This window comes from Thyridium curvatum (genome assembly GCF_004353045.1).
Source record: "Thyridium curvatum strain D216 chromosome Unknown NODE_108_length_111781_cov_84.672649, whole genome shotgun sequence".
In the NCBI taxonomy this organism is placed as follows: domain Eukaryota; kingdom Fungi; phylum Ascomycota; class Sordariomycetes; order Thyridiales; family Thyridiaceae; genus Thyridium; species Thyridium curvatum.
In genome coordinates, this window is record NW_022156863.1 from 49,928 (window position 1) to 61,937 (window position 12,010).

The window sequence follows — 12,010 nt, forward strand, 5'->3', positions numbered from 1 at the left end:
CGGCGCGAAGAGTTGATCCTTCTCGAGGGGGTTCTCGGACATGCAATTAGCAGGGATCACGGCGCTGATGTCATCCTTGTGGCGGGGCGCCCCGATAAGGTAAAACGCATCCCCACGACGCGTCTCGACGCGTTCCCTTACACGCCTCTTTAGCTTGGCACACACACACGAGGTTTAAGTGGTGCCACTTCACCACTGAACCCCGTTAAGTGTATTCGCCATGCCCGGACTGGTCTTAGGCAGCATTGAGCAAGTTAGATGCTGGTGGAGTCATCCTGCCTCCCATCGTCACTGCTGGCTGCAAGTGTGAAACTGCTGCAGCTCCCCTCCCATCCAGCCAGCATTGAGCACTCGCTGGTGCTCTCTCCGTACGGACCACCGAAAGATGCCTCCCCTCCCCAAGACTCGTTCCCGCACGTCTACCCCCGCCACTGCACCCGTCCCCAAGGCGTACCGCTCCTCACGGCCTCCCCAGCAGGCGCACTTCCCCGGCCGCACCAAGAAGATCAAGACATACGGCCGCAGCTCGTCGGCAAGGACCGCGCGGCAGCAGACCCTGACGCAGCTCAACTATGTGATCCCCACGCAGGAGGAGGAACAGGACATGGACGTTCTCGTGGGCGACTCGCCGGTTCGGGGCCAGAAGCGCCGGAGGACCATGGGGGACAGTCCGACGTCGTCGTTTCACACGCAGACCCTCACGCAGCTCATGTCGGTCAAGGGCGAGGAGTCGGACCAGGAGCACCTACTCAAAATTAAGGATTCGGAGGACGAGGGTGGCTTTGGTGGCTTCGATACCGACGACGACGATAATGAGGAGAAGATTGTGCAGGACTCTATGAAAGAAGAGGACTCTATGAAAGAGGAGGACAATGAGACCCAGGTCAAGACGGAGAGCAGGGAGATCTCCGTGGTGCCACAGACGCCGGCCGGCAAGCGCATCAAGACCGAGATCCCATCTTCTCAGCCCACGCCCTTCACGCCGATGCTCGAGAGGTACACCCCCGGCGGCGACATGAGATCTCCGCTGAAAGAGAGGTCGACCAATGTCGGCGCGCCGCTATCAGCCGAGAAGATACTGTCCAAGACGCCGAGAACTCTGGTCATCGAAGACTCGTTCTGCACAGTGCCGAGCACGACGCACAGCGAGGACCGTCCGTCACCGGCACACAGGACCCCCCTGAAAGAGCTGCGGCCCTCACAGGTGCGAGCACGCGTGAACCTCGAGCTTCAAGCGGCGGGGACGGACGAGAAAAGGAGCTCGCAGGACGAGATTCCCGACTCCGACGACGAATGGGGTAGTCTGGGGCCGACGCCTCAAAAGTCAGATCTGAGTAGTGATATACCCGATCCGGGCACACCTACTCCTCGGCCTCGAGAGCGACCGACTGCCCGGTTCACAACCGAAGAAACTCGGATCCCCCCAAGCCCGGTCGCAAATGAGAGCACAGAAGTTCAAGAGGACGAAGAAGACGAAGAACCCACCGTCCTGGACTTGCGCACATCAAGCCTGTCGCCACTTGCGAGGAAGCAGCAGACCATCATATCGAGCAGCGCCGATATCGAGAGGGAAACGCCGATTTCTTCCCCCCCGAGGGCCCCTTCATCTTCTCCCAAGGCTCCTCCGAACCGCACGCCTGTGAAGCACACCCCCGCCAAAAGCCAGTTTTTCAGCCAGGGTCTCGAGAGCCAGCGAGTCCCGCTGGAGATCATCCAGTCCCTGGGCCCCGTGGAGCACAAATCCGACATCATCATCTCCGTCCACCCGCAGCACGTAGACAGCATCGTCAACGGCACCAAGAGCCACGAGTTCCGCAACTACCGGATCCCGCCCTCGGTCAGCAGGTTCTGGATCTACACCACCAGGCCCGCCTGCCAGCTGCGGTACATGGCCCACGCGGGCGCCTTCCAGCGGCCCGGGCAGATCGACGGCGGCAGCGGGGTCGGCAACGCCGAGTTCAACGCCGGCAGGGGCGCCAAGTACGCCTACGAGCTGCGGCAGGTGTACGAGCTCAACAACCCGGTCTCGCTCGACGTCATGCGCCGCAACGGCTGGGTCGAGGCCCCGCCGCAGACCTTCTGCTACGTCCCGCCCGCCGTGGCCGGCCAGCTCCTCGGCAACCTGCGGTGCGCGCTGTTCGACGACGGTGGCGGCGGCAGCAACGCGCTGCTGCAGCAGCAGCAGCAGAGCATCGTGGACATGTCGATATCGCAGGAGGTCGAGGCGCAGCTCAAGAGCGATATTGCTCACTCGACGCAGCAGCCGCAGCAGCAGCAGGCCCCTTCCTCCCCGCCCTACGGCGCTCAGCACGCGATCCTGGTGCCCTCGAGCCAGGGCCAGGAGCCCCCCGGCACGGCTCTGCCCTCCTCGCTCAAGACGGAGGGGACTTCGTTGTTTGCCCGCCCTTCGCTGCCGGCGAGTAAGACTGGCTCGAGCAGCCAGCGGAGGCCGACGACGGCGGCGGCCTCGGGCTACGTGCGTCCCTCGCAGGCGACGACGGCGAGCCAGCCGTCGAGCCAGCAGGTGCCCCTCTCGCCCGAGAAGTCGTCCGTCCCGCGGCCGCAGACGGTGCTGTCGAGCATCCCCCCTTCCTTCCCCGAGGATCTGCTGGACGACGGCGACGACGACGACGACGGCGAGGGCCCGCTGCGCCGCGGGGCCGAAGAGGAGGCGTCTGGGCTGCCGTTCTCCATGGGGTCGTCGTCGCAGCTCGTGCTGCCGGACAGCTTGTACGAGGACGTTAGGAAGCCTCCTGTGCTGCTGGACTCGGAGGACGAGGACGAGGATGAGTGAAGTGGGGCGTGACTGGACTGTAGCTTTGTGAATGCTGTGCTTGTGTGATTAATTAGGCCTAGCTGGGGACCTGGCCCGTTTTCGTGGTATATACTTTGTTTTTGTAATGACGAGATCATGATCGAGTGCATCAAAAGGGACCTTCTATCGAGATATCATAGACTCGTTAAGCTTATTTTTCTACAGAAGATAGTACATATGGTACACAGCGCCGCAATTCTATCTCAGAACGACGCATCTCTATGGTCTCCTTGCCTGCGGCTCTGTGACTGTGGTTGGGCGATGGCGTCGAACATATCCGCCGGCCTCTTCCACGGCCTGACCCTGCCCCTTCTCGCCGGTTCTTGTTGCACCGGGTCAGCCGTAGTCTCGGGGATGCCCTCTTCCCTCGGCACGCCAAGATCAGCCCTGACCTCATCACCGCTCTCCTCTCCCGCCGCCGCCGCCGTCTCCTCCTCCTCTCCGCGAGAAGGCGGAGCAGCCCACTGGATCTGGTCAAACGGCACGACCCTGCCCGTGCCCAGTAGCGGCGCAGCCTTGGCGCTGCTGACTTGAGCCTCGGCGCCTTGGCCCTCCACGAGCCCGGCGAGCCGGCAGATGGCCAGGCGCGCGCCGGCGACGCCCAGCCCGCCGGCCCGGGGGTCCCCGGCCCCCGTGACGAAGACCTCGGGCTCCCACCCGCCGCGGCCCTCCTTCCAGCCGGCGACCTGCGCGGGGGCGGCCTTGCGGCGGCCCCTGCGCTCCGCGCGCCGCAGCTCGTCCCAGACCTGCACGCAGCGCTTGCGCAGGAGGGCCTCTGGCGACTGCCGCTGCTGCTGCTGCTGCTGCTGCTGCTTCTCTGCTCCGCTACCTGCAGCAGTAGCGACGGATGAAGAGGGAGGAGAAGACGAAGAAGAGGAGGAGGAGGGTGGGGAGGATGAGACGAGCTTGTCGGCCTTGGTCAGCACGACGGCCGTGCGCACGCCCGCGTCGCGCAGCAGCTCGAGCGCCAGGCGGTCGCCGTCCTTGACGCCGGCCACGCTGTCGACGAGCACGACGGCGCCGCGCAGCATGGCCCGGCGCGAGAGGTACTTTGCGATCTCGGCGCCCCACTCCTCGCGCGAGTGCAGGCCGTAGCCGGGCATGTCCATCACGACGAGGCTGTGCTGCGGCGCCGGCTCCCGCTGGTGCGCGGCCGTCCGGCGCTGGGAGCGCGTGGACCTGCCCCCCGCGCTGCTGCTGCTGCTGCTGCTGCCCTCGCCGTCGCCGTCGCCGTCCTTATCATTGTTCGCGCCGGACGGGAGGAGCGGCAGCGGCGGTCCGAAGCCGTACCCGTTGAGCGTCTTGGTGCAGCCCGCCGTCGCGCTGGTGACGGCCAGCCCGGCGCGGCTGCGCTTGGAGCCGTGCGACCTGCCCGCGCGGCCGCGCGTCTCGAGGCCCGAGAGGGCGTTGAGCAGCGTCGACTTGCCGACGTTGGAGCGGCCCAGGATGCAGACCTCGGGGATGCGCGTGTTGACCGGCAGGTTCAGGAAGCGCGGGGCCGAGTAGAGGAACCTGGGCCGGGGCCGGAGGAAGAGCGAGGTCGCCTGGTCGAGGGCCCTTGCCGGGGGTTGCGGGGCCCGGGTTGCCGTCGTCGAGGTCGTCGGCGATGCGGAGGGGGAAGGGATGTAGGATACTGAGCGCTCTGGGAGGGTCGGGCCTCCGGAGGACGGCTGTGAGGGAGAGGAGGAGGAGGAGGAAGAGTGCAGTCGGAGCTGGTGGTGGGAGAAGGTGATGGTTATGAGCGTTGGTCGTCGCGTCGGAGGGAGCGCCGGGAGACTTGGTATAGTTTTCAGCCGCATGCTGGGCAATGTGTAGAGAACCTGGAGCTCTTGGTCAGAGCCGCAGGTCAATTGGCTAGTGCTACACGGAAAAGAATGGACGCTGAAGGAGCTCGCAGGTCATGCATGTGATGGTGAGAGACTTGGTGTAGCTCCCATCAGATAAGATAAATATTTCCTTGGGCCGCGCGCCCCCCAAAATTTTATGTCCCCGTCGCAAACCGGGATCCGGTATCGATAAACGCTTCCCGAATTTCTCCAACATAGAATCCCGCATCCAGCATTACCATCCCGCCACATCGACAACCACAGCTTTGAACAAGACCACCACCGACACATCCAACACATACGCAAAAGGAAAGGAATAAAACGGAGGATGTCCCACCCCCAGGCCCCGCGCCTCCGCGCCCTGTACCGCTCCCTCCTCCGCGAGCTGCCCCCGCGGCCCATCCTCTCGTCGCCTCGATCGCCCATCCACCAGCGCCTGCGCGACGGCTTCTTCTCCTCTCCTCCTCCTCCTCCTCCTACCTCCTCCTCTTCCTCCACCACCAGCAGCAACGCCAGCACGCCTCCCCCGGACTCGGGAGCGGAGGCCTCCGCGCTCGCCGTGGGCCAGGCGGAGCAGTACCTGGCCTACCTGCGCGCGCAGCGCACCTACGTCAGCCTTCTGGAGCGGTACAACCCGGGCATGGGCATGGACGAGGAGGAGCGCGTGCGCCTGACGGCCCGGCGCGTCGGCATGGACCTGCCCGTCGAGTACGGGCTCGAGCCCGAGAGGAGCGGGGAGGGCGGTAGCGGTTCGGGGAAGAAGGAGTAGTAGTTGAGGCTCATACAGACATTTGTATAAGGCAATGGCATTATCTCGCAGGCCAGGCCGGCGCAGAAGACGGAACGGAGGTGGACGAAACCGAGGGTGGCTCTCGGCGGCCAGGCTCACCAGAGGAAGCATGCGGAGTAGACATATATATACCCAGACGTGAAGAGGTGACGAGGATCAATTCGTCCCTGAGAAGTCTCTTGAGTTTCAAGGGACCAGCAGGCCGGTGTCCCCCGAAAGAGCAGGAAACAGGAATTTATCAACTCCATGAAGGGAGGGCTCCAGAGTAACCTTCACAGACACAAGCCTGCTATCCAGAGTCCAGACATTGAGATACGGCAAGGTCCAATGCCAAATGTACAACATGTATAAAAGAGTATATACAAGAAAAAAGTATCCTAATCTACGAGATCCAGTGTATCGCTCCCAAATCGTGCTTCAATGTTCCTTTCTTCCCTTGTCCCCATCAACCATCAAATCGTCATACACAGGAAAAACGAACTCATCGCTAGAACATAGGGGGGTATCAACTCATCTCTCTCTCTCTCTCACTCTCACTCACACACACACACACACTCTCTCTCTCTCTCTGTGTGTGTGTGTGTGTGTGTGTGTCTAACCGTCTCAGCCACTCTAATCCGCCAGCCATCAAAACCTCACCCCCGAAGCCCCAACGCCCTCGTCCTCAAGACTCTCGTCCCACCCGCCCGTCTCGAGCAGCCACTCCCCGAGCCTCTCCTTGACCCCGCCGATCGTGCCCCCCAGCGCGTCGCTCCACTGCTCCTGCACGACCCGCACCTTCTCCTTGAGGTCGTCCGTCAGCCGCCGCTCCTCCTCCCGCCTCGTCTCCTCCACCCGGCTCCGGTCCCGCCCTTCCTTCTCCATGACCATGGCCTTGGCCGTCGCCAGCGCCTCCTTGACCTGGTGCAGCAGGCACAGCAGGTTCGTCTGGCTCTCGATGAACTGGTACGAGCTCTTCTCGGCGTGCAGCAGCAGCGAGAAGAGGTACTGCATCGGGTGCTGCCGGTAGCTCGGCGTCTCGTCGTACTCGTCGGCCGGGATCTGGATGTGGAACCCCTGCAGGTCCTGCGGGATCTTGTCCAGCACCCGCTTCAGCGGCGGCGCCAGGTCCCAGAAGGCGCTGAGCTGCACCTCGACCCCGCGCATCGCGCTCTCCTCCACCACGTCCCGGAACTCCTGCGTGCGCCGGAACACCTCCTCCGAGAAGGCCAGCGCCCGCTTGGCCGCGTCCTCGGCGAAGAAGGCCTCGGCCGACGCCATCTTCTCCTCGTTGCCCGCGAGCCGGTATGGCGTGATGATCATCTCCTTGTACCGGTCGTTGCGGTCAGACAGAAGATCATAGATGGCGCGGTGCAGTGTCTCGCGCGCTTCAAAGATCCACTTCAGCAGCGTCAACTTCTCGAGGAGTTCTGGCTGTTCGTCGCCTTCCTCCTGGGGCATGTTGGGGTTGGCCTGGCGGGTCTCGACGAACAGTCGGCCCCGGAGCTCGTCAAAGAGCTCTGTCGCCTTGGCTATGCGGGCCGTGAGAAGCTCGTTCAGAGGCATGACGACCGCATTCTGGAAGTGGTCAAAGTCCTTTCTTTCCAGCTCCTTCAGCTGGCCCTTTTCAGCGTCGTTCGAGTCAGACTCGATGGCGGCCGCTTCGCTGTAGCTCATGTTCCCGCACGAGATTTCGCGCTGGAGGTTCATCCTGAGCTCCTGCTTGCGCTTCTTGGCGGCCTCTGCAGCTTCCTCGCGCATGGCTTTGCTCTTTTGCTTGAACCGCTCGTTGGTCGCCTCGATCTCGGAAAAGTCCGATATCGCACGCACGGCAGTCCGGATCGAAGTCAGCTCCGGATGGTTGTTGTTTACAGCTGGGTGATGGCGCGGATAAGGAGGCGGGAGTGTGACAAGCCGCGAGACATCCATGTGGCTGGCGTTTGGCGTGTTGGGCGACGAGATAGACGAGACGAGAGAGTTGCGCAGGTGAGACTTGGGAGTGCTGATATTCTCCTGGAGTTGATCGTGCCACCCTGTCTTCTCGGGCGGATACTCGCCTGTGGAATCCCTCTTGCTGCTGCTTGCAAACGAGCTTGGCCGGTCCATCCACTGCAGTGCTTCGCGTGCTTCTTTGGGCACTCCCATGTATTTCGACTCGCGCTTTGAACGCTCCAGTCTGCCGCCTGGCACGCCATTCGAGTCCGTTTCCCACCATCTGCTCGACGGCCTCCCTCGAGAGTCGTCCTCATCAACATTGTCGCTGACGCTCATGCTTAGAATCGGCGAGAGAGAGGGCATGTAATTCGACTGGTAGTTGCCCTGGTTCTGAGGCCCAGTCACAGGCGACAGCGGCGGGAGGTTCGCAGACGCTGGCGCCGAGCTTGGTCCGCTAGACGGGCCTGCCTCCCGCGACACGGAGCCGAACGAGCCTCTGTGTGACCGGCTCGGTTCTGACGACTGAGGCGTGAACTCCGGCGCGCTGATCTGGGAGTTCACAGACTCTCTCCTGGCAGCCATCGGTCTGAACAGGTCCCTGGTCAAGTCAAAGATCTCGGAGCCCATCGCACCAATAGCTGTCGAGTATCTCTCGCGCCGGATCCTTGATTCATTGACGATGAAATCTGCAAAGAGCCGCACTCTCTCGGCGTCATCGGCAGCGGCTGTCTCCTTGTGTGCGAATGCCTTGTAACGCTCAATGGTACCACGGCAAAATTGCTCGGGAGACTGTTTGACTACCGACTCCTTGGTGACTAGTCGAGGTGACTGGGGGCCTGGGGCGATAGGCTCGAGGGTGAGCCTGGTTTGTGACGATGATGCAGATCTTGTATGTGGTGGGGGAGTTGGCAAGGCCTTCGGGGCGATTTGTCCTGATGGACCCGCGTTGGCAGCGTATGGCTTCTGTGGATGCGGAGAGAATGGAGGCGTAGGTGTTCCGGGGTGTGTTTCTGCTTGAGACGATCCCGTTGCACGAGGCGTGATGTTTCTCGAGTCTGGATAGTACTCCAGCGAAGCGGAGTCCCCAGACTGTGGTGTCTCTTGGTTGCCGCGTCCGCTCCTAGGGGTGGATTTGTTGATGGTCAGCTTCCTCGTCAGTCCACCTGACGGCGGGATGACAATCTCGGACAGCCGGTGACCTTCTAGTGACCCATCTATTGAACCTCGAACACCGTGCCGTGTGCGACTCTCATTCCGCCTTGCTAGCAGCGTCTTTTCGCCCCTCACCGCCCCTGTCCTTGCCAGACCGCCAGCTGGACTGGACCCTGAAGCGCTGTGGTCTTGGCTCGAACTCGGACTGCCAACGCTGGAGATGGACTCCTCAGTCGAGGTCTGAGCCGGCGAGCGACTGCGCGCATCGCTGTCGTCGACCCAATCTGCCGGTGTGGGTGGCACAGGCCCCAGCTCCGCTACACCCGACGGCGGCGGTCGTCTCGTAGGCGGCGAGACTATGGGCTCACTCCCGCTGCTCGGTCGCGACGCACTCTGAGATCGAGACGAAGCAGGTGGAGGACCGGGAGGCGGGGGTGGTAGCGGCATGCCGGGTTCCCATCTTAGCTGCGATGCGGATCTTGACCTCGCTGATGTCGGGGTGATGGTTGCTGGGGTAGAGACGGCACGACGCGAACCGGGAGGTGCATTCTGAGGAGCCTCAGCTGGTCTCGTCTGGGGTATTTGAAGTGTCAACGGGACGGGTTGTTGGCGAGATGAAGTTATCGATGTTGGCATTTGGCGGGGCGGTTGGATATCCGGCGGCGTGATTGCTTGCTCTTCACGCCTTCGACCGAACGATGGAAGGCCAAACCGGCGATCACGAGAGGCCCCTCTACCGCTCGACCCCGGAGGCGGAGCAAATGCCGGGTTCGCATTTGACTCTGGCGATGGTCGGAGCGAGCCAGGCAGTGGCGCTCTGCACGCAGATGTGTTTGCGGCCGGCGACTCATAGGCGACACTGACCGGTCGTTGACTGCGAGGAGGCGAGTATGGTGGTGGAGGAGGAGGTGATTCTAGCTACAGGTCAGTCAAAGGTCTGGTATTAGAGCAGTTTGAGGGGACTTACGCTGCGCATCCATCAGGGCATGCTGTCTCTGATCCGCGGCGACAAGCGGTGACCCCATCCATTCTTGCGGATTGTACGGTTGAATGGCACTCACCGGGGTCTGAGCAGAGAAGGGCGTATTGGATGTATAAGAGACTGCCGACACAGGCGTTCCAGCTTGGTTGTGATACCCGCCCACGCCCAGGGAGGTGGTCAGTAGCGGATTGAGCCCGGCTCGTAGTCTCGACGTGGGGTCGCGAGCGCTGCTCATCATGGTCGAAGATGTAAGTGGAAAGTCCACTGACCCGCAAGTCGGAGGACTCAGCACTTCTCAGAGTCGACTTTGCGTCTAGTTCTCATAAAGGTAAATTCGTAGGCCGACGTCCGATCGCGAAGATAGCACACAGTCGCTGGAGAGAAGCCGTCGCCGGTGGCGCCTCTTGTGTACTTGGTCCCAACCTGAAAGCCTGCCTCTGTCTACTGACGCTTGGCCAGTCCAAAGAGATATCGTTCGACTCAAAGAGATATCTTGGTTAATCCATCATACCCTGCTTCCACCTCTTGTCGACAGAATTGGCCAAGGGGGAAAAGCGTCGAAAAGGCAGCCTCCTGCGCACCACGGACACGGTATCGGAGGTGACCACTGCAAATAACAGAGTCAATGCCGGATCCAAGAGTGGACGAGGTGCAGAAGATAAAAAGAGAGGGTGGTGCAGAGCGTGTGGGCCGCAGGACACAAGGTACCCCAGGCCTGGACCAGCCAGCATCAATCAAATCTCGGCGTGCGGGAGGCGGCACCCCCGTTCAGTGCACCCCTCTGGCGACACCACCCGGGATGGATGAGCAAGGGTGGTGAGGGGCAGGCCTTTTTCGACTCTTTCACTCTCTCTCTACCGTACTGTACCGTCTCGAGGGACGATTGTGTGTTTCCCTTGCGGGTGCTGCGTTGGCCAGGATGTTCGCCCGCCGGCCGCCTGGAGGCAAGCAGGTCGGTCCACTGTCCGGCAATCTGATGTAGGTGCTAATTAAGCAGTGCGACCTATTGTTCTTGCACGCAGGGGTTGTTTTCAAGCAGATCCAGGTCTGGGACGGGTCGGGCTAGAGGCCAAAAGCACCGAATCGGTTGGCCACGGACAGTGAGCACTTGGGTGGCAGGTTGTTGCAGGTGGTTCTTGGGCCTTGTCGTGATATGGCCTCCCCAAATGCACGATCAGGACGGTGAGGATCTGCCTCACACTGCTGCAACTCTGATCCCCTTTGCATGAGGGTTGGATCAGGAGCAGGAGCCTTGGCTGCTTGGCACCGCGTGATTTCCCCTGTCTGTGTGTAAGTCTGGCTGGCGATCACCCAACTGCCTGCATGGCTGCACACCACGATAGACACAAGTACACAGAGGATAGGTATCTGATAGTTACCTCCTTGTAGAGCGGGAGAGGGAGAGAGCGGGGGCACGTGGGAGTGTGGTCGGTGAGTCTGGCATCTCCGCCTGGCAGCCTCTGGCTTTGTGCCTGTCCCTCGAGATCAAGGGACTCGGCCTGACCTGACGGGAGGTGATTGGTCTGGGCGGAGGGTTGCGCATGTGCAAGACCAGAGACAATCTATTTCGGGATGGCAAGACAAGCAAGACGTTGACAGGCCGGTCTCTGATTGGGCAGGCCCGTGTGAACAGACAGGGGAGGCACCCCTGCCGGCGCTTAATCGCCCCTGCCCATTCGGCTTCGATCCACTCAAGGCAGTCCAGAGGAGATGGCTCTAAACCATTCCGGGGTTAGCTATCAACACCCCTGAAGACTTTCCTTTGACTGGCATGGAACACTCCAGCTTTCTTTCAAGATTTGCCTTCACCCACACCTGGATGCTCACAGCAAGGCCCGGAACTTTCCAGCCATCGCGAAGAACAACCGTGAGATGCAGATTGGTAGTTGTACTTGGCCAAGCTCTGACTCCAAAGGCCATGCAGCCTATCTGCTGGCTGACTCAATCTCTCCCACGCCAGGCACAGCACCGTACTTGAGATCGACCAAGACTTCACCACTGCAAGCAAGCCAAGATGACACATGCACCGAGTGCTGAACACGGGTAAATCAACAACGGGCCGGGAGCACGCAATTTCGGCCCCAATGCAAGATCAATCCCGGATCTCGTTAAAGCTCAATGCTCCGTTCCGTTCCACTCCCAGGCGGTTGTATTTTTGGTGGCATAGACCGTCCTCCCCAGGAAGAATCAACCGCAAACTGGGTCCTTTCGTGCCGTGATGCCCTTGGCTCGCCCTGCTCTGCTTTGAAACATCAGACACCGCTCAATCAAGACTCGTCGGCAGTATACTCCATAGAAGCTTCTTTTCCTCTTTCTTCGATCCATGACAAGTTATAAATAGCGTCGGGCCCTCTGAGGGGCCCTTGGACGGGGGGGAGTGGACCCGAGCAAATGCTGGGGATTTCGAATCACTATCACAGGCGACTGCATGTGAAACGCCGCCGTTGGTCTACGTACACAAGCCTCGCTTCATTTGCTCGATGCGGAAAGGAGGCGTTGGTTGGCTTTCGCGCCTCACCAGTCGCCTCTGT

At 61.3% G+C, this 12,010-nt stretch overlaps 4 protein-coding genes across 4 annotated transcripts; 2 read left to right on the forward strand and 2 right to left on the reverse strand.

The window, feature by feature from the left end:
- Positions 1–385: 385 nt before the first annotated feature.
- On the forward strand, positions 386–2,794 carry E0L32_011492 (uncharacterized protein; the record flags this gene model as incomplete). Its single annotated transcript, XM_031134228.1, has 1 exon — positions 386–2,794. One exon carries the CDS (start codon positions 386–388, stop codon positions 2,792–2,794), a length of 2,409 nt encoding a protein of 802 aa, XP_031000524.1.
- A 224-nt stretch (positions 2,795–3,018) lies between these two features.
- E0L32_011493 (uncharacterized protein) lies at positions 3,019–4,614 on the reverse strand (the record flags this gene model as incomplete). Its single annotated transcript, XM_031134229.1, has 1 exon — positions 3,019–4,614. The coding sequence occupies one exon, from the start codon at positions 4,612–4,614 to the stop codon at positions 3,019–3,021; it is 1,596 nt and encodes a 531-aa protein (XP_031000525.1).
- Positions 4,615–4,969: 355 nt separating this feature from the next.
- On the forward strand, positions 4,970–5,410 carry E0L32_011494 (uncharacterized protein; the record flags this gene model as incomplete). The annotated part of the gene is made up of 1 exon (XM_031134230.1): positions 4,970–5,410. One exon carries the CDS (start codon positions 4,970–4,972, stop codon positions 5,408–5,410), a length of 441 nt encoding a protein of 146 aa, XP_031000526.1.
- Positions 5,411–6,058: 648 nt separating this feature from the next.
- E0L32_011495 (uncharacterized protein) lies at positions 6,059–9,714 on the reverse strand (the record flags this gene model as incomplete). Its single annotated transcript, XM_031134231.1, has 2 exons — positions 6,059–9,411; positions 9,465–9,714. 2 exons carry the CDS (start codon positions 9,712–9,714, stop codon positions 6,059–6,061), a joined length of 3,603 nt encoding a protein of 1,200 aa, XP_031000527.1.
- Positions 9,715–12,010: the final 2,296 nt, after the last annotated feature.